General features: G+C 32.4%; 2 protein-coding genes across 2 annotated transcripts; one reads left to right on the top strand and one right to left on the bottom strand.

Annotated features, from left to right (window-relative positions):
- Nucleotides 1–4306: 4306 nt before the first annotated feature.
- Nucleotides 4307–9241, bottom strand: LOC101206155 (vesicle transport protein SFT2B). Its single transcript, XM_004145662.3, has 6 exons — nt 8945–9241; nt 8792–8845; nt 5558–5631; nt 5154–5271; nt 4791–4849; nt 4307–4619 (listed from the first exon to the last, which is right to left on the bottom strand). The coding sequence occupies exons 1-6, from the start codon at nt 9041–9043 to the stop codon at nt 4541–4543; spliced, it is 483 nt and encodes a 160-aa protein (XP_004145710.1). The 5' UTR covers nt 9044–9241; the 3' UTR covers nt 4307–4540.
- A 4167-nt stretch (nt 9242–13408) lies between these two features.
- Nucleotides 13409–21973, top strand: LOC101205916 (splicing factor SF3a60 homolog). The gene is made up of 13 exons (XM_011653295.2): nt 13409–13797; nt 14305–14418; nt 16393–16494; nt 17691–17833; nt 17943–18039; nt 18288–18452; nt 18554–18625; nt 19431–19589; nt 19708–19785; nt 20191–20319; nt 20982–21128; nt 21466–21641; nt 21741–21973. Exons 1-12 carry the CDS (start codon nt 13624–13626, stop codon nt 21610–21612), a joined length of 1527 nt encoding a protein of 508 aa, XP_011651597.1. The 5' UTR covers nt 13409–13623; the 3' UTR covers nt 21613–21641; nt 21741–21973.
- Nucleotides 21974–22462: the final 489 nt, after the last annotated feature.

Here is a 22462-nt window from a genome sequence, read left to right as displayed (position 1 = left end):
CATTTAAATTATATACTATCAATTATAACGAATATACTCTCAATTATAAAAATTACAACTTGTCCCAAATATACTTTTTAGAATCATTTTCAACATTTTATATTATTAATTTCAACAATATGTTTTCCTCAATATACTGCACCATATAAATAATATATGCTTATAATGTATGAGTGATTGCATAATATCTTCATCACATAACCATGAACATTTAATCTTAAAGAAAATTAAATATGAACATTTAATCTTAAAGAAAATTAAATGTATCAGTGCAACAATTAATCTTAACGAAAATTACAAGTAAATTAATTCAAAAATTGAAGTTTATCTTCGTCACATAGCCGTAAACATTAACTCTATCCTATTGAACTTTAAAATACTAAAGTTATTGGGATAATAATTTGAAACTTGGACCTTCAAACCCTTGACTGCTGATCTCTATTTTTTCCTTATTTGTCTCGGCTAATCCAAATTTGGTTGTGAACCAACCTAAATATTTTTTATAGATGATTTCCTCTCCTTAGGCTCCTCCTCACTGATTGCTTGTAAGCAAAAATCCTTCTTTCTCTTTCCTAATTAATAATTTAAAATAATTCATGGTATATAGATAATAGTATGTCATATATTTCAAATATTTTATTTACACATACCTTTAATGTTTTATTTTTCTCAATAACTCTTTGATTAATATGCTTTTCCCCCAATTTCTTAGTCTGCAACAAACATTATAAACTTTATTATAAAATCATTAATACATAAATGATTTAATAAATTAAATAACCTTCATTTTCAGTGCTTCTTTTTCTATTTCTTCTGCTTCCTTTAGTAGAGCTATGTTGTATACCATGTCATCTAAGCTCTCGTTCTGTTCATCCTGTCAGTCAAGAATATATGCAAATTACTAAATATATAATTTACATACGTGTTTCACTAATAAAGAAAAAATACATATACTAGTAATAATATCATACCCTTGCAGCTTCATTTTCACTATTTATTATTGTAGTTCTCTCCCATTTTTCATCTATATTTAGATTTTCAGTATTACCATCTTCTCCATCGTCTGCCAATCTGTCATTTCTTTTCCCATTTCCTCCATCTCGATCCTCATCTCTATCTTCCCAATTTTCTTCTTCCGTCTTTGAACTACTTCTATTAGTAATTTTTATTTTAATCTCTTCAACCTTCCCAATGAGTTTGTCTAGCTTCTTATTTAATTTTTCATTGTTTTTCAACATAATTTCCTGGAATTTTAGGAAATACTCAGGAATTTGAGTGTTAATACCCTCAGATTCTTTAGAGCATTCTCCTTTTTCAAAATTTTTGTTTTCAGTATCATGGAACATACTTCCTTCCATGACATCTTCATCAACAAACAACCCCTTGAACACAAACTGAAATTTGAAAAGTATCGAAGATAAGTATATTTGGGCATTTTATATATATACATAATACATTTGAATATATTTCGATTTACATAGCTTACTCTTTTAGCACAGAACATGGAAGGTCCACTCAATAGTGGTATACATTTGTATGCCCATGTTAAAACTACATAAGCAAATCCAGAAATACCTACTGCTAGAGCTGAAGGGTTTTTTTTATAGACTTCTTTATTGAATCTATCACAACTTGATACCCTATTCTTCCCCATGGGTAACTATCAAATTGGTTCATCATCAACCAATTTGATGTGCTCAATGTCTACCCCTGTTGTTAACTGTTTTCCTAGTAGAAAGTTTTCTAGAAAATAAATTTTTGCCAACTTCACTCTATCTTCATCTTTTACTTTTTTAGAGTCATTGAAGATGTATGTCAACCTTGACCTCGATATAATATCCTCATTTTTGAAATATCTTCCTAAAAATCTCCCCTTCAGTTTCTCCATGTTCGCTTGTGGTAAAGGACCACAATTCAAACCAGTTATGACTTCATATTCCCTAATTCCAAACTTAGCTATATTACCTTCAAAATTGAACCAAAGTTCATCTTCCTTCGTCAAGGTACATTGCTGTATTATGATATGAAATAGCAATTGGCTTTAGAATTTAGTTATTTTTAGATTAAGGAAATTACCAAACAGAGAACTCCTAAACATCTCTATTTGCTCCCTATTCAGTTTTTTTTTTTTTTTTTTTTTAATGTTTGTAATAACATCTAGACGTGCATATATACTAAGTTTCTGTGATCTATACCATTTATTCCTTTTCAGGATTAATGGTGCAACCTGCAAACATTAATATTAAGACATGTTAATTTTCCTGCATTATTATATCTATTTCACAACGTCAAACAATATATTTCACCATATAAATAATATATGATATCTATTTGACATATACATATATGATGTATGACATAAAATACCTCCTTTAAATCTTCATTTGCATCCCTCTTTTCTACAATCTTATTTTTTCATATTTGCTTTCTGTTAACATTATAAATATTCATTACAATATAATCAATACCAAATTTAATTCAGTGAATGCATCTAATGATATATATCTGTATATATAAATTATACATTTTTTTATTCTACACTTCTTTTCAATTCTTTTTGCACTTTTGATTTCTTTGCTTTATTTGGTTTCTCTTCACTTTTTTTCAAATCTTTTTCTATTTTTTTTTCTTTCCTGTATGCCCTTGTTTAGTTTTGTCCGCATCTGACAAATTTCTCTTCTTTTTCTGAGATTGTTGAGAAATTCTTCTTGACTTCTTCATTTCTGTATATAACTTTCTTTTCAATATCGGTACATTATCCTGTAAAATATAAATCATATATTTCAAATATACCTAGTACTAGTTAACAATAATAAAGAAAATAATATTGCTTCCATTTGAATATACCTCGTCAGATTCATCACTTTCTTCTACGGGTAATTCAGTGTTCTTTTATCCTTCCGATTTCTAATATAACATCATATACCAGTACATTATTAAGTATACATCATGTTAGATCCTATTAAGTATACATTTTTATATACCACTATATATCAATACATTTATTTATGAAATATAGATAACAGTAATTATATACATATATATTAACTAAACTCTTTAACATTATGTTTATAAAATATATAAAACAATTAAACTAACCTCTGTTCCTTGTGCTTCCATATTTTGAACTGACGTTTCTACCTTTGTTTTTCTTATACTTGCTAAGTTTTCATCGTACAGAACAATTTGAGTGCAATTTGGTCCTGTTATATCATATTCATCCTCTCATAGGTACACTTTTTGTAAAGGTTTGAATTCCATTTGATTTTCTTCATAAGTTTGTTTAGAACGTGATCCCTTTTCATCCTATGATATAGATGAATACAATATACTTAGAATATTTGCATTTGTCAATAAAGTAACAGATTATATCAATTAATCTTAAATATACCTCAGAATCATCGACAATGATTGGATTATCTTCGTTTTTTTTCTTACTTTTTTCATCCTTGACCCAAGACATCTTTTACTTCATCTTACCATTTTCTACATTGCCAACATTTAACATATTTAAAGGACATTGCATTGTCAAAGAAAATCAGAGTATCAAATAACCTCAGGAACTTCAGTTCAGTAAGTTAAAGAAATCAAACTCAAAATTTCAGTTCATCCCTAAAATTCAAAATATAACGAAAATTGCAGATATACCCAATATCCATATGAAAAACTCTAATGCGACATTCCTAAAAAACTTCATCTTCAATCCGATACCTCAATAAACCAGAGTATATAACACATGCAAAATCACATTTTTTATTTCCCTTTTCAGACTACCATATTTAATCTATGTAATATACCAAATGCAATCTGTTTATAGAATATATACAACTTAACCTTGTATCTTTCGACCGTCGGAAAACAAATTAACTGGTCGGAGAATATTCACCGTCGAGATCGCTCAAACGCTTCAACTTCACAACAATCCCCAAACTCGAATCACTTCTTTGACTGTTGAAATGACAAGCTTTTTGTTGAATATGAAAAGTGAGAAAACGGTAAAGAAGTTTCCTATTTTAATGTTGCACAATTTCCTCTCATTTTCTATATTAATAATAATAGGTATATTTTGTGAAAAAACTGACTAATGGGCAAATATGTAAATTGGGCCTATAATTGTGTAATATTATGGCCCATTTGATACATTTGTGTAAAATATTACCAATTTGTGTTTTTTTGTAATATCCTATAGTAACTCAGGCAGATAAAAGCTCAGAGCATGATGATTGGGCTTCATACTCCCTTTCTAAAGGTTCTAACTTTGTTTTACCCGGAAAATACTTCCCATTGAGATATAAAGAGAGGTACCTGAGGTAATATTTTGAAAAGAATGCTATTATATTTAAAAAATTAGCACAAGCATTGAACTGACTTTTGGATTATACATTTATGTAGACAAACTCAACTTCGACCAAAAAAAATAAGAAAAAAACAAATCTCCAACCGGTGTTGTGCTCACTAAAATGTGAAAAAAAACCAAGACAAAAAACAATCTCAGATCTTGAAACATTGAATCGTCAATCATTATCGCATGTTTCATTGTCTATAGTTCCGTATCACAAAATCGGATCATCAATTGAGAGACCATCCTCCGGGCAAAAGGGATATAGCTCAAACTATACCTGGAACATGATAAACCAAGAAAGTTATGATCTAATCTAGTTTAGATGCAAGAAGAGTCTCGCAAGATATGACTGGACACATTTTCACTGACTGGAAATGTCTTTTCATCCTCTAGTTTTAAATGGAACTTGAATTGAGTGGACGATGGCAATTGATAGAAGTAAACGTACCATATTAGTGCACATATCTCGCTTATTATTGCAATCACTGTCAATATCTTATTGTGGATCTGAAAAATGAAAAATGAATAGCAATGAAACTCAGTTAAAAGACAATATGAGACAATAACTGTTTGCATAAGTCCATCCTAGGTTGATATAACATTTTGATACATTACATGCTTTTATTTGTTAAAGAAAAAATGCAAAACCGTATTTGGGAACCTTGTGAAACAGCTGAAGAGGAACCTAATACGAATGCCATTAACATTGTGTTCCACAGATTAATTGAAGATTGTTCATTGAATACCTTAATGCATTAGCAATTTAAGTCCGCTTTCTTGTATATGTCATATAGTCAGAATAGTGACTTACCCAGAGAGCACATATAAGAGCTAGAACAACACATCCTAGGTAAATAGCTGTCGCAAGAATACGAACAGAATCAAACATCATTCTTATTTGTTGCCTAGGTCCAAATAGGAAAGTTGTGCTGCCAAATAAGGTGCAATTTGGAATATTAACACCTCAAGGAAAAGGAATAACACATTGGAAATACGTAAAAAGTTTTCCCCCACGATTATCTTCCTCTTGTTTGAAAAATAAAAAAAAACCTTCTTCTTGATAGAAATATATGAGATAGAAGATTACAAGAAGTATTAAATGCAAGTGAGAATGCAATGAAAGTGAACAAAAGTACTCCTCCAAATAATACTTCTTTACTACTGACATATTTACAATATAACAAAAACAACAGGTTTCTAATTTAATGGTTATACCTTCCAACTGCCAAAACATTGCCAAATGCAAAAAGTACAGCAAGTTTGAGTGGCTTAGCAAAAACAAGTAATGACTGCAAGAAGAAGAAAATGTAGTAAACGGATCAAATTTCTCACTTAATAAGCACGGGTTCAGATAATGAGCAAAACTGAAATCAATGACACTATGATATATCAATGTAGAATCATAGAAATCCAAATGGAACTTAAGACAAAAGAACACGGAGATTTAAAAAAGTCACCAACGAAGAAAAGAAAAAGGGAAGCAATGAACAAAATTAGGGGTGTTCAAATAAACCGACAGCCCATACAACATGAATTTTTTATGTTTTTTTCTTTATTGGGCTGGGTTCGGGTTACATTTTTAAAAATCCGGGTTGACCCAACCCAACTCGAATTTCTAATATTATTAAAATATATATAACTTATAAATATTATAATTCATACATATCATTATGAAGTTTATTTGAAGTTTGTAAATAGATATGTTGAATTTTGATATTTAACACTTATTTCAATTGAGTTTTATATTTCATTTGAATTTTATGAAATTTTAGTTATTAAAATGTGTTGTAGACAAATTTAAGTATTTTAAGTTAATAAATAATATACTTAAAAAAAGAAAAGAAAAGAAATAAACTGACAACCCAACTCTCAAATTTCGGGTTTGGTTGGGTTAAGTTGAAGATCTTGTTTGGGTTATTTGGGTTGTCAATTTGACCAACCCAAAAATTCGAGTTGGTCCAAAAAATCTACCTAACCCAACCCATTTACACTCCTAAACAAAATCATCAATTGATACTAAAGGGTGAAAGAGTACAACACTATTACACAAAGATTAGCCTGCAATGTGTGCGTCCGTGTGTGTATATATATTAATCGAAACTCATATGTATTCATCACAAAAAAAAAAAAAAAGAACACAGCCTAGGGGGTAAGGAGCCCGGTCACAGTTGACAACTAACCCAGCCTCCCAATTTTGGAGGATTTCTTTGCAGCTATGCTGTAAAAAGAATCCTTGTGAAGACTTCACATCAAGGATGTAATTTTAAAAAAATTACAAAAATCATCAAAAGCAAGCAACTTATATTCAGAGATCCTTACGCTTTATTCTTTCAAAAGCTCCCACACAAACACACTGCGACACATCTCTAAAAAATTCTCATCTTTCCTTTAGATTCTACCCCCATTCATGGCTTCAATAAGCCAATCCCCATCTTCTCAGGTAAACAAGAGCATAAACCAAAATTCTTAGGTAGTTGTTCCCATCCCCTCAAAGAGAAAGAAGCTCAGTGTTTTATTCTCCTTTTAAGCACAAAAAACAGACTGAAGGGTTAATGTTGTGGTTCCTAAGCTTTCTTGAGCATTCATTATTTTATGGCCAAGATTCCAGAGAAAAACTTTTATCTTCTTTGGAACATTAAACTTCCAAATCAGCATGATTATAGGGTCTTTTAAGTTTTTGGCTGATTTTGGTTAATTTAATAAAGGCTGAGTAGAAACAAAACACTCCAGACTATTTGAGGAACCAATAAGCTTTTTAAACTCCATCCCCCAATCTAGTAGAGCCAATCGCCTGCAATATATTATGTTATTGACAATTAACCTTAACTCTTGAATAGTCTTATTGTTTACTGATTATGATAATTCAATAATGAAGAAAATTTTAGCTTGTGAACCCTGTATTCACTAGTACCCCATGAGTTTTTTTTTACTGCAATAATCCATATGATTTTATCCTTTTTCTCAAGTCTGCATCTTGATAACAATGGGACATTACTCCTTGTCTTTGACTGACTTGACAAGAGCCTAAGTGCACTGCATTTTATTGAGTTGAGATTTGCAATACAGCTTAAAGTTAATAACAGCGAAAAGACAGGTGATCGTGTTTCTTTTCTTCATTGCAACAAAAAACAAACTAACTGGATTTTAAAACCAAAATTTCTCCTTTGAGTCCCCTCCCTACAGCTTAATTTTTACCCTCATGTCATAATGCCTACACTGAGAAGTTGACTTCTCTATGGCTTCTTTCCTTCCAGATTGCCGTTGACAATTCCTTGCTTAATGCTCACTGCCCATTTCTGGTTCAGTTAAGCTCTTTGTGGATGTCATGCTTAAACTCCAAGGACATCCTCTCAAGCTTCACCTTGATAAGGACAATGAAACCTCCACCAGTCACCACAATGGTATGATATTATCCATTTTAGCATAAACCTTCATGACTTTACTTTTATTACCACCCAAAATGTCTCGTACCAATGAAGATAATTGTCTTCACTTATGTACTCACAATCACTTTTCACTTCATTCCCTAACCAATATGCGACTTTGTTTCCACTCCTAACAATCCTCACCTCGAACAAAAAATCACCCAATTATTTGTCCACTCTCAATTGCCTAAGTGAGCTTGCTCTTCTCAATGCCCAATTGCAAAGTCAGATAGAACACAAACACAATCATTTTTGTGTACACTTCGTGTTGAGCACCTGTCAGACCCATGATCTCTTCCCCTCAAACAAAGATCTACTTCTCTACCAGTGAGCTTGATAGAGTTATTACTTGCTTGTTGCTCCAAGTACTTTTTGTCCGATTTGGGGATTCGTCTATGATATTCACTACTTTTGTTTGAAATCGCTAAGGATCTCACCCGAACAGCTAGGTTTAGATCATAACTATGATACCAATTGAAAGAAGTAGCATCCAACCCTCCTTACTTGAAAAATATCCTCTATACTCTCCCATAGCTAACGGATAAAATCCCATTCCCACATTTCATCATATTCAGTCAAATGTCTCCATATCAAATTGATAATTGAGGTGCACTTTTCTACCTTAAATCCTCATCAAGAGTCCTCCATTTTCAATTGGTAGAAAGTCTCCCAATTGACCAAGCAACTTAATTTTTCTTCAGTACCCCCATTTTAGTTCTTGGAGGAAATTCCTTAGCTTCCTATCCAGATTTATACCACGTTCCTTCTTTGTTGTGTTTTTCAATTTACACTTCAAGCCTCAAGGGCCAACTCCAACCAGTGGATAGTTACAGAATATGCATCTTACTAAATCCCAAAATAAGCAATGGATACAGAGAAAACCCAAGTTACTAGTCATACCCAGAGCTTAGCTTGAGACCCAAACCCAATATTATCATCAAAATTCCCCACAAACAAAAAATGTACAAAACATAAAGGCAAGTAAAATTCTGTTTAAACATGGAAGTGGGTCAAATGTTCATACCAAAATCATGCAAACCACGCCCCCGGTCAAGCAGCCTCCAAAAGCGTACAGTCTCTGTTCAGAAAAAAAGAAGAAGAGGAAGAAGAAAGAAAAGTGAGCAAAACCCATGAAAATTTGCATAAGAGGAGACTGTATGATCGTTGATTAAAGTACCTGTACAGCAGTTAGAGAGCATAGGTCTTCTGAATCTTCATCCAACAAGCTCTGACTACGCTCTTCATCGACAAATACGCCTTCGCTGAGCTTCCACATTTTGAAAGGAATTCAGGATTGGGGTTCAGCTCACGTTGTCTTGTGTCGACCAGGGGAATCGTGATTGATCGTCCATAAACAATCCTAAAATCCCCTATAAAAAGCAACTTTCTTTTTCTCAATGCCTAATTTCATTTAATTTTGGTTTTTTTTTTTCAATTCGACAATTTTGCATTAAAAATTATTTTTAGTCAAAACTGCTTCATTGATGAATGATAGATGAAGGGAAAAAAAAAAAAAAAAAAGATTAGACTCATGTTTATGCAGCCAAAATTGCAAGTCTCCTTAAATAAAAGCTCCAAGAAGATTTAGCTGTCTCTGAATATTTTGGTATTTTTTTCGTCATATTTTGCACCATACTACAATTGCGATGTTGGCCTAAATGAATTGGTTAGACCTCCCATCATTTGCAACTACAAAAATATGAAGTTAGAGAAGGGTAATATCGAAATATAGAGAGTAAACTGAAAATAGGAATTATACAAAAGACGAAGGGTGTGGATGTTGTTGGAGAGACCCACTCCTCATCACGTATACAAGCAATGTTTTGGGGATGAGCAAACTAGGTCATGTTTTGTGGCCTTATTTGATGGAATTTTGACATATGTTGATTTCTAATGCTGTGTGTTGGGTGATGGTTTTTAACTCCTACATTTAACTAATTTATTTAGTATTTTTTATTAATTGTACACCATGAATTTATTTTGTATCAATTTTTTAATTAATTTTCTGTTCGTATTTTGTATTTCACTCTATTCATTTTGATGAAAATAATGTAAAGACTATAAATTAATATTCGATAACAATAATTTTGATTACGATTACATTAACATGGATGATCTAATTAAGAATATTACAAATCATTCACAAAATATAACATATTATGTCAACTGATGGAGTTTGCAAAAGTTCTAATTAAGTAAATGGTCTATTAGGTTTCAAAAAAAGCATAACCAAAAGTGTGATGCAAAAATGAAATGAAGTAGAGTTACATACATTTGGTCATTATGGTTGTCTTTTTATGACACCCATATAATGTACTCTAAATCATATTTATCAAAAGATTCCAAATAAAAATGAGTTTTTTCTTTTTTAAAAAAAATCTTATGTCAATCTAAATAAGTCCTAAGTCTTCTAGTTAAATTGACTAACGAAAGAAATGAAAAATGTTACTAAACTAAAAATAAACTAGGGTATATATGTGATATGTATTTACAATTTTCACTATATTATCAATATATTAATGTTTGATTTAGATCATAATAGATAAGTCATCAATTTTCATCTTGAAAAAGTATAACAAAATAAACAAAATCTCTTAAAATGAAGAAAATATTAGTTTTAAATAAAGAAGAGAAAATAGATAATTAAAAAAGATGATCTAATAATAATAGTTATTAAAAAAACTTCACAAAGAAAATAAAATAGAAGAATGAAAAAAGGCATATTTTAAAAAATATTATTGTGATCAAATTAAGAGAAAAAAATTCAATTTTTGTTTTTTATTAATCTTTCAAGGTTTGCAACGGTTACAAAGTTGGTGGTCGGAAGTTCATCGGCGGAGTTGACATAATGATACCTAGTGGTCTACCAACAGTGATCATTAGGGGTGGTGTTTGAAGTTGGTCGATGAATTTTCTAGATTGAATTAGAAAAAAAAAATGTAATCTATGAGTTTGAATAGTGTTTACTACTCAATCCCATGTGAAATATTGCAAGAAGCCTTGGTGAAGACGGTCGTTGATCAATGGTAAAGATAATCAATAGTGAAGACAGTCAATGGTCGCCAGTTTTAAGACAATAATTGGCTAGTCATCGACCATCATGACAACCTGTCGTCAAGGGTCATGACTATTGATCATGGACCATCACCACAACAATTTGTTAATAGACATGACATCGGTAATTAACATTTAACGATAACGATTGGTTGCCATCAATTTAAATGTTCACCCCACAACAGTGACGTCAAAAGTTGTAGGCCACCAACGATCAAGATGATTGATAATCGATGATCAAGATGATCTATAACTGATGATTGAGACAATCAGTTGTTGTGACCATCATGATCGATCATCATAGTTGATTGTGAGGTTGGCTAACGACATTTGTTGCCAACAATCATCAATGATCATTGATAAAATGTTGAAGTGAATTTTTTTCCTAAAACATAGGTAGGGAATCTTAATCCCGTGAATTTTATTCTAATGGTCCAAACATGGGTTTGGTTTCAAATACCAATCCCCCAATTCCAAACTCAATTCCAAACATGGGTTTGGTCCAAACATGTTTCTCTATTTTTGTTGGAATTTTATTAAATTCTAGGGAAGGGGTCTTAACATAATTATCTAGTAAGTTTGAAAGGATGCTCAACTAATATTTTCTTGATACAACAAATTATAAAGAAAGTATGGCATCGACGAGGAAAGAACTTTCTTCCTAAATTAATTTTTTACGTTTATTCCATCAATTTCACTGTTATCAGTAACATTCTTCAATTTGGTTCTTTAGTTTTGTTGGAAATTTCGTTTCATAGACAACTTTTGGTTAGTTGGCTTCCTAAACTACTTTCGTTTTCTTCAAATTGCAATTAATTACTTTCGTTTTTCTTTTCTTCAAATTTCATACTTTACTTAGATGTTGCTCACATATATATACCACATTATATATACAATATGACATATATAATTAAGTACAGTAAGAAGTCTGAATTTAGTTATGTTGTTTAGTATATATACCCTATATTATATACAATAATACCTTATACATAATTCCTACATAATATGTATTTAAATTATATGTTTATATACTAAATATTACTAAAACACTAGTAAACGACATGATCATACATACATAATTTTCCTTTATAAATGTATTTAATTAATTTATAAATGTACTTTAATATATCCACAATCTATAATAGTTCTCTTATGTTACTTAATATATATATATATACACATCATATTATATATAATAATACCTTATACATAACTCATATAGAATTTGTGTTTAAATTATGTGTTTATATAAAAAACATTACTAAAAGAGTAGTAAATGACATGATCATGCTTATATATTTTTCCTTTATAAATGTATTTTACTTATTTATAAATGTACTTTAATATATGTGTAATCTATAATTAGTTCTGTTATGTGTTTTAGTATATATATCCCATATTATATATAATTACTAAATAAAATATAATAATTTAAAGTATAAGTGAAGTGTGTGTATCAAACGGTATATTTAAGGATATATATAAACATACATTTTTTGGTTACGTAGCTTCTCTCCACTTCTTTTCAATCATTTTTGCTGTATTTGATTTTTTTTTATTTGACTTTTTCTTCAATGGATATATTAAAGTACACGATTGTTTTCGTAGAAGGAAAATGTTAAAGGTTTTTCACTTCTTTCAAAAACGGTATTCCGCGATTTTTTTCATTGTTATAAATCAATTAAATAATAGAAATGAGTATTAAAGTAATTTGAGTCATATATCTGTGTAATATACTGATCCATTTAGGACATATGCGAATTTTCTTAGAAAATTGGATCATTTACGTAATATCATATAACAATTTATGTTATCTTAATTAAAGACCCTATAATAATTTACATAAATACCATTGGACTTTCAACAACATACACCAATATCCGTTTGTAGTTTGTGTAAAAAATAACGCCTTCAAACTATTGAAAATAATTAAAAAATACTCTTACATATGGTTTTTGATATAAATGTTAAAGTTTTTTTCTTTTGTAAAAACTACCCATGAATTATTGAAATGTTTTATAAATACCTTTAAACTTAGATAAGTTAAAAAGTGATATCTTTGATCTAAATTTTACACCAAATTTATTAATACCAAAAAATAAAAACGTTAAAACCATAATTTAAACTTACGCCGATATGTATATATTTCTATCGATATTTTCACATTTTTATCGGTTCGATATCGATAAAAGGAATGAATCACAAAAAAAAATCTACAAATCACGGGAAATAAACACAAAAATAACACAAATATAAATAATAGACACGCTTACTTGTTTGAAAATAATAAAATATTTATTTACTAACTTAAATTCATTTTTTGAATTTTAATTTTTGTTTTCACAATTTTCCAAAAATATTTATTTCGTAACATTAACATCTGATTATATCCATCACATCAATATTTTAAACATAAAATTCCACAAATTCACATAAAAATGCAAAACAAAATTTAATCCTAAAACAATAATTAGTAAAACACATTTTTTATTTGACAATTAATGTTAATTATAAGGATACTATGAGATTGGTTATGTTGATAACCTTTTAACAGTTTGCATCTTTTGAACAAAAGTTTAGGGTATTTTTTACCCCAATCTCGAGTTTATGGGCATTTTTTTTTGTAATATGAAGGTTATGGGTTATCATTATATGTGAAAAAGAAGCAGAGCGAGCGAACCCCAAAATTGAAAACCGAAATCTGAAATCTGGAGGGCTTTTTCTTCTCTTCAGAGGCAGCTTCTATAATTACAAGCTCTGGTGCGAAGCTGATAGCGAAGGACTAAGGTTGGCAAGTTAAACATGTCGTCTACTCTGCTAGAGGTGACCCGTTCCTCACACGAGGAGGTGGAGCGACTCGAGCGGCTTATAGTGAAGGAGCTCCAAAATGAACCTGCTTCCGGCAAGGACCGTTTGCTACAGAGTCACCGAGTCCGCAGTATGATCGACACCATCATGTCCACCACCGAAAAACTTGTACTTCACTCTCTCTATTTTTCTCTGATTTCTCACTGCTGACGAGGACCTAATGGGGTCTGGGAGTTTTAGGTTTTAGCTTCCATTTGGTGGAATTTTTTGTTTATAGATTTTCCATTGGCAACCATGTTCTTGAATTTGGCTTTGCGGCATTTGGGTAGAGATTAATTTCTTCAAGTAGTAAACTTTACTCTGACTGTGAAAGTTTTCACCTCGCTTTTAAAGAATTAGCTATCTCTTCACCGCTAGAGAAGTTTGGATATCAAATGTAGTGGAGTGGTAACAGTACAAATTAAATTTGCTTCAGTTGGGCGATTTTGTTTGAGTTAGGAAAAATGAATTTTACAAAATTCCTTATGTGAAGAAACTTTTTGATTAGCTAGACGGGTTATTTTGTTTGTTTTCTGCTGGTGCCCTTATGTTATGGTTGCTCGATGGTATGCTTTTCTTTGATCTGGGCTGAACTCTCCTCCACCCTCTTCCTGCCATTGTTGCTCTTGTGTGCAGGTTGAGATTTACGAAGATAAGGATAGCGCCAGGAAAGATGAGATTGCGGCACTTGGAGGGCAAACAACTTCAGGAACCAACGTTTTTAGTGCATTTTATGATAGATTGAAAGAGGTCAGCGACAATATTTCATTAGACTATTGTCTATGCACTTTAGAATTAATGTACATCTTCCACATGAAAGTTGACGAGTGAATTTAGAAGTGAAAGTGGAAAAAAGAGGTGGATTCAAGCACAGCATTCTGTTATTATTAATTCATCTCAATAAGAAAACTATTCGTACTAGAGCTAAAAGTGGAGGTTTATTAGAACAATTACAAAGTAGGCTGTAATTTACACCAAGTGTTCACTATGAGGAGTTTATCCCAAGAAGTGTTTAAAGAAATTTCTTTGTCTAAGAAAACCTTACTATAGACAACAAACATATTCTAACAAAATTGGGCCATAAATAATTGACTCCCTTCTTAAATGGGTGCTCATCCAAAATGAGTGCGGGGATGCCTTTGAGGTCTTTTGGAGTGGCATCATCCAATTGGAGTTGCTGAAGATGGTTTTCCACAAATTATAGGCTTAAGGGATTTTCTATAAATTATTGCGCATAAGGGCTAGTGAAGAGAAGGTGGCATTGAGAAATTAATATTACAATGCATTTAGATTTCTGGCTTGCTTTGAGGCAGTTGGGAGACCAACATTGCTTCAAAGAACTTGATGTGTTGTGTAAAAGAAGTTACTGTCAATCTCTTCTTTGATGTTTAATACTTTGGCATTTTAAGAGGGAAATGTAATAAGTTGGGAGGTGCAAAAGAATGGCTCGAACGAGAGCAAGTCTACTGCCAACCTTTCTTGGAGTGGGATGTTGTTTTTCCTTTCAAGCTTTTGCAAGTATGAAGTTTCAAAAGGAGGCTTTGGGAGGGTTGGCACAGAGAAGTAAGCCAAGGTGGGAAGAGGCCATTCGTCTAAAATACTGTCAATGTAGGTAACAATTGATCTAAGGCTATTTTTGGACAATTTATGTTGAGGAATGAGGAGTGTGGTTTTGGAAAGGTCAGAGTTTGGACCCAAGGTTTTTTAATCTTTTTGATAATTAGTATCCGATGTTGTCAGCTTGTAGGTTGTGCACAGAGATGGAGGATTTCTTTTACAATTTGCTCTTCCACTATGACTTTGCCTATAGAACTTGGAATTATTTGGTAGGGACTTAAAGTATTTTGTTTTGCCTCCCTAGAAAGTTGATGACTGGCTCATGGAGGCTGTTCATGCATGAAATTTGAAAGGGAAAATCAATATTGTTGGTAGTTGGGTCGTTGAGAGTTCTTTTATGGCACATTTTGGAAGGAAAAACACATGCGCCCCTTCAGAGACAAGTCCTCTAGTTTTAGCGTTTTATTTTTATTTTATTTTTTATTAAAATTTTTTTAATGACATCTTGGTGGATGTCTTTACATACAAACTTCTTAACTATTTCGCGGGCACTTTGGCTATATTGTTTTTTGATGATTACAAAAAATTGGAAGGTTCTCATGATGTAGTTTCCGTCCGGGGGAGTCCTTGATCCTGGTCCCTAGGTTGTCTTTAATTTTTAGGATTTAGGAACGGTTAGAATTAGTGGGCTTGTTGCATGTTGAAAGCCAAAGGGTTCTTTTGTATTTTGTAACACTAATTATTCTTTCCTTTTTTAGTTTAGGCACTTATTGTCTTTTTATACCCCTCTCTTGTATTATGTCGATTCATAAGAAAATAATAAGAAACTCTACATCGTGGTTTTTCTCCCTGTACTTGGGTTTCCACGTAAACTTGTGTGTTAGGCTTTATCGTTTTTTTCAATTGGAATGATAGAATTGGACAGCATGGACTTCCACAAAAGTGACCTAACATACTCTTCTTGGAAGCCTCAAGAGAGGAGCCCAGAGGCAATGTGTTGTAATAACAAAGAAACGGAAAGTCCAGGGATGTTCCTATTCTTGCTTAAACTGCAGAGACATGTTTCTTAGAAACTTAAAAAATACAATGCTCAAGTAAATGAGAAAAGCATAACATTTTGTTCACAGGTGTGTATTATTGTTTCAAAGATATCTACTATGTTTGCAGATTCGTGAATACCATAGAAGGCACCCAGCTGCACGTGTTGTCGATGTTAGCGAGGATGATGGCTTACTGAAAGAGGAACCACAAATTGAGTTCAGTGGAGAGGTCTCCCTATTTCTTCTTATACCTTGAAGTTGCATATAATTGCTTGACTGTAGTTCTTTCATGGTTAACCCTGTAGCTTTTCATCAAATTTATTTCCTCACTGCCTGTCTACGCACATGGAAACTTCTCATGCTTCACGTTTGATCGTGAAAACAATTCTCATGCTCTTGTTTTCATATTTTTACGGTGTTGTGATTGGATTTTGAGTATGAGATACAACATTCTTATCAAATTAAGGGATTTTCTATTGCCAGTGATAGGCAGCACCTGTTTTTGATATTAATGCACTATACTAATTTGCCACATCTAGATATTGGTAACTGACCTTCAAGAATTTACTTGGTCATAATAACTAAGAGTCTTTTTGGGTGTCATTAGGCCTTATTCTCTTCTTGTAGGGTTGTTTTTTTGGCTAGAGTTGCTTTTTTGGGCGGCCATTTGTGTGGGCCAAACTCTTGTTGGTCTATGTTTTTGTTTGGCCTATTTTCTTGGCTTTCTTGTATTCCTTCAAATTGCCTGAGGCCTATGCCTTTTTGAATTCAATAGTAGATGTTATGCAGTAGCACCTCTATTTTTTTTTGCTGCAATGAAAGTTGTTTTCATAAAAAAAGAATCTCATTTTTCCCCCCAAGGGAAGTTGTTGTTTTCATTACAAAAAGAATGTTATCTAGTCTTTGATTAAGCAATGCAAATGTGGGCTTCTGTTGACTAGTGGGGGACATTTTGAGAAAGTTCCCTTTTGTTTGTTTTCGTAGAAGGTTGATTTTGACACTTATTTTATTTTTATTCTTTTACTTTTAAATTTTTTTCTTAGCCCCTTCAGTTCAAGTAAAATTCTTCTTTGTTCCTTTCCTGCTAATTTTTCGTATTTCATTTAATAGAAATTTCATATGCATTATGTGAAATTCTTTTCTAAGGTACACACATAAGTTTGGTATTAAATTTGAGAAGTAGTTGCTGTAGGATTTGTGTTAAATATAACACAAAAATTTGAGAACAAGAGTTAAAATGGGCAGTTACAAACTTTGAGGACCAAAGCAATATAAATGTGAACTTTCAGGGATCATAGTAGGATTTTCAACATTGTTTCCTTGTATGCATGGAATGAAATTAGAAATTCCAACTTTCTATATGTATGATGTGTGTGTACTGTGTATCCATAGTTTTTATTTCAGTTATTGACATGTTTATTTTAGGAAGCATTTGGACGGTATCTTGACTTGCACGAACTGTACAACCAATATATCAATTCAAAATTTGGAGAGGCCATCGAGTACTCTTCATACCTGGATGTTTTCTCACAGCCCCAGAAAATCTCTCAGAAACTAAAGTTTTCAAGGTAAACAGATCAATTTTCTTCCTCAAATATTATTCAGTTAATGATCTATTTTAAAGTGAATAAATGGTGTCTTATTTTGAGTTTCTCTAATTATTTATTTTATGTACAGACAATACAGGGAGTACTTGGAGAATCTTCTTGCTTATCTCATTTATTTTTTCCAGCGTACAGAGCCCTTGCAAGATCTTGATCGGATATTCTCAAAGGTTACTTTATGATACTTTTCTCTCCTAATTTAAAATTCAATTTTTAATTATGCATTATGCTGCCTTACTTCTTGGAAGTAGATCTTAATAGGCTGGTTTCATCATAGTTTTTTTTTCTTCTGCATGTTGCTTTTTTAATCATTTGAAATGATGCTGTTTGCAAGTTAGCTATTGTATGCATTGTTTGTATAGAACTTTAGGCTTACATCATTCTATTGGCGATTTTGATTATTTGGGCATTTTGATAGGTTGAATCTGAATTTGAAGAGCGATGGGTTATTGGTACAATTGAAGGATGGGAGAACACTAGTCAAGATAATGGCCATGATTCTGCTCAGCATAGTCTTATTGATCTTGACTATTATAGCACAGTGGAAGAGCTGGTAGAACTAGGTCCTGAAAGGTTAAAGGAGGTACAAAGTGATTGTGATGCCAATTAGCATTAAGTTCTAAATATGGCATTGCATCTTTCTTTTTGTTTTTCTTACTTGATTGTTGTACCACTTTATGGTAGGGATTGATGGCATTAGGACTGAAGACTGGTGGTACAGTTCAGCAGCGTGCAGAGAGGCTTTTCCTCACTAAGGTAGTACTTAACTGCCTTTTTTTCCGATATAGGATGTCAGTTGTTGTGAATCTACGATGATTCAAGCATACTGTTTATGTGTATACCACTTTCTTATTTACAGATTACTTTTTCATGTGGATGCATATGCTTGTGTATCTCTGTACGCTTATAAGACTATATCTCTCTCTCCCCTCCATGTGTGTATACGTGTTTCAAATAAGGAATTGATTTTTTAACCATCACGAGTTGGTCTAGTGGTAAAATAGTTGACATAGTCTCAATAACTAACTAAAAAGTCATGAGTTTAATTCATGGTGCCCCTACCTAGGAATTAATTTTCTACAAGTTTTCTTGACACCCAAATGTTGTAGGCTTAGGTGGGTTGTTCTATGAGATTATTCGAAGTGCGAGTAAGCTAGCTTAGATACTAAAAAAAAAGAAAGGAATTGTTTTTTTTATATCCCTTATTGTGTCATCAGTAGAATTGCTTGACCTACTTTTACTCTGTACATGTCTTTCAATAAAACTTCATTTCTTCTCTCTCTCTTCCTTTAGTGTGGTCATCTGTATGCTAGGTCTTCCATATATTACTTCTGATCTGGTGTTTGGTTCCAGATATGAACGCATCCCACTTTATGCTAGTTATGTTATATTAATATATGATAAAAAATGTTTACCTTGTTATCTTCTAGCAATAGTAGGTAGAAGACGCAACTCTTCTTGCTGACTTCTGTGATTGTCAGTTAATCTTTCACCACCAACAAATTTCAAGCAATTTTGTTTGATTAATTTTACAGTTTATTTGCACCCCTATTCTTTGCAGCATACTCCTCTTCAATTGTTGGACAAAAAACATTTCGCAAAACTGTCTCGGCAACCTATTCAGAATGGGTCGGCTGTGGCTTCACAAAACAATGAAAATTTGAAACAAGTTGCCTTGATGGAAGCAAAAATTGAAAAATTGTGCGATCTTCTGGATGAGGTTAGCTTTTGAGAATGATCGAAATGTCTTTTTGATTACCTGAACCATCATAATTTATATTCTGAAAAAGAATATTTTTGGGGACTTCTTAATTTCTTTTATTTGTGGCCATTTTCAGACAATTGCTCGGACAAAAGACAACATTGTTAAGAAGCAGGCCTTAACTTATGAGGAAATTGAAGCAGAACGTGAGGAGGTGAGAAACAGTAGTTTTACTAATTAATATAACTTTTGGTATACATTATTTCTGACATGGACCACATGGTTACCGTGTTTACATCATCCACAAAACCATTGCCTGCCTAAAGGTTTGAGAAGCATTTGTAAGCTGTGTATTTGATATGGTGATGTAATATTTATCAGAAACTTATTTAAACGTCTACACATGCATCCAAAGCTAGCTAATGGTAGACTGATTTAACCTTAAATACTAGTTCACCAAATTTACTTCCTTCTTGAGAATGAATTGCATGCGTCATTTCAAGATCTTTCCTCTATGCAAGTGTGTTGATGGGCTGGCAAGAAATTGAGATTTTTAGAAACTGTTTACCAATTATTCGCCACTAAATTTTTAGTAGCCTTGACATGGAAATTCTGGCAGGAAGAGACCCAAGCTGAGTCTGAAAGTGATGATGAAGAACAACAGATCTATAACCCACTCAAGCTCCCAATGGGTTGGGATGGGAAACCCATACCTTACTGGCTCTACAAGCTTCATGGCCTTGGTCAGGTAAATCATTCCCTCGCCAACCAAAGTCCTGTAGCACGGGAAAGAAAATATAGCATATTAGAACTAAGATCCAGTTGTAAAAAAGATCCCTAGTTTAGTGCTATGTAAGGACTAAGATCTAATATCCTACAAATTTCTTCATTATCCAAATCTTTTAGTGTCAGACAGATTGTCTAGTAAGATTAGTCAAGGTGCGTGTAATCTGGCTTGAACATTCACTGATGTCAAAAAAGGGGGAAAAAAGCTTATTAGCTGGTCATCATTTTTCACTTCAGAAGTGAATTTCTGTTTAAGAAGCATGCTTTTCATTTCAGGGAGCATATTAACTGAGCTAGATTCTTATGTGGAATTGACCATATTTGCTGATTTTTGTGTTTTTTTCCTTTCAAGCCTGTGGTAAAAAAGTATGTGTAGAAGTGAAACATGATATACATGTGATTTTCATAAACTTCCTCTTGCCTAATCTCAATCAATTACATTCTGAAAGCCACAGTTGCACATTTGTTTTCATAAACCGTATTGTTCATTGGCACACTGTTGCATTTTGCGGTTTAGTGCGGTTTTAGCTTGAAACCAAACCGAACCGAACCGAACCGTGAACACCCCTAATTGAAGTTCACGTGGAAAGATTTGCTTGAAAATTTGATAATTTTGTGGAACAGGAATTTAAATGTGAGATATGTGGGAACTATAGTTACTGGGGTCGTAGAGCTTTTGAACGACATTTCAAGGAATGGCGTCATCAGCACGGAATGCGTTGCCTTGGTATTCCGAATACCAAGAACTTCAATGAAATTACATCAATTGAGGTAGGTCTTTGGTGGTGCTTTGAACCCCCTTATCCGTGAGTGTATTTGTTCTTTTTGTATAAGAAACTGTACTTTTTATTATTAGATCAAAATGTACTGAAAAAGGAAAAAAATTAATTGTAAAGAGTAGAAACTAGAAAGGGTACACCAAGATGATCTGACATTTTGACTACATTTTCCATGAAAGATATTTACCCTTCAATTTTGATGTTGACCATTTTGATTTATCAATATGTCAAAAAATTCAAGTCAATGGTCCGATAATACTGAGAAATGGCTGCATGATCGCAAATTTAATTAAACCTCTTTAGTGATAATCACTCTTCTGAATTTTCAGGAGGCAAAAGACTTGTGGAAAAGAATACAAGAACGACAAGGAGTTAACAAGTGGCGACCAGATCTCGAAGAAGAATACGAAGATAAGGAGGGTAACATTTACAACAAGAAGACATATACAGATCTGCAGCGCCAGGGATTGATATGAGAATCACATTTATCAGGGAAATCTCTCTAGTAAGTTTCATCTGAATTTCTGTCTAATGAGATATGGAAGAAAATCCTTCTTTTGTTCTATTCCAAAATAGTGAATGGGATTTTCTAAATCTCTTTCAGGTTGTTATGGTTAGTCTTTGAAGTTTCGGAGGAATCGTGTAATCAAGTTAAATGAATAGAGATTATGAAAAACAGAAGGAAATGTAACGCTTTTATACAAGCTAAAATTTTGAGAAATCTTGTTCTGTTGTGAGGTAGAAATGAGTTGATATTGTGATTGTGCTACTTGAAATATGAGAAGTTCTCAATCGTTTTGCTCACCATCGAGCAGTTGCTAATTCGATCTTTTCTCACCTGTGGCTGTACTATAACACTTCAAAATTGGAGGATGCTTGGATTTAATTGACAGTAAACTCAAATTATTTAATGAGAATATTACAACGTGACCGTCTCATCATAACAGTTCATAAATTTAAAAATCAAATATGACGATAAAAAGACTGTTTTCTATACTTCATCAAATATTTGGGCATGTTTGTATGAACCGCCTCAAGTATAAATAGCAGTAAATTGAAACTTGATGAACTATACAGTATAAGTTATGCAAAGGATGAAAAAGTTGTGATAGATGAAAATAGGTTAGATTGAGATAATTATGTTGGAGGTAACATTACTTTTTATATAATAACCTCCTCCGACTCTAACTCATGAAAATTGTGGATAGTTTACCCAATTATCATGGAAATAGTGGTGTCATGTTATTTTCACATCACTTTTTACATACTCCTCTCAAGTTTATAAGTTCTCTATTCTCTTTCATTTGTACTCAAAGCTCTTTCTAG

Source organism: Cucumis sativus, chromosome 3, assembly GCF_000004075.3.
Source record: "Cucumis sativus cultivar 9930 chromosome 3, Cucumber_9930_V3, whole genome shotgun sequence".
In the NCBI taxonomy this organism is placed as follows: Eukaryota; Viridiplantae; Streptophyta; class Magnoliopsida; order Cucurbitales; family Cucurbitaceae; genus Cucumis; species Cucumis sativus.
This window is presented reverse-complemented; position numbering and strand designations above follow the sequence as displayed.

Coding starts and splice junctions, on each gene's coding strand:
- LOC101206155 (XM_004145662.3), bottom strand. CDS start 9,043: ATGTGGAAGCTCAGCGAAGGCGTATTTGTCGATGAAGAGCGTAGTCAG. Junction 8,846..8,944: donor GCTCTCTAACTGCTGTACAG/GTACTTTAATCA, acceptor TTTTCTGAACAG/AGACTGTACGCTTTTGGAGG. Junction 4,620..4,790: donor GAGATATGTGCACTAATATG/GTACGTTTACTT, acceptor ATCATGTTCCAG/GTATAGTTTGAGCTATATCC.
- LOC101205916 (XM_011653295.2), top strand. CDS start 13,624: ATGTCGTCTACTCTGCTAGAGGTGACCCGTTCCTCACACGAGGAGGTG. Junction 18,040..18,287: donor TTGATCGGATATTCTCAAAG/GTTACTTTATGA, acceptor GCATTTTGATAG/GTTGAATCTGAATTTGAAGA. Junction 20,320..20,981: donor AGCTTCATGGCCTTGGTCAG/GTAAATCATTCC, acceptor TTTGTGGAACAG/GAATTTAAATGTGAGATATG.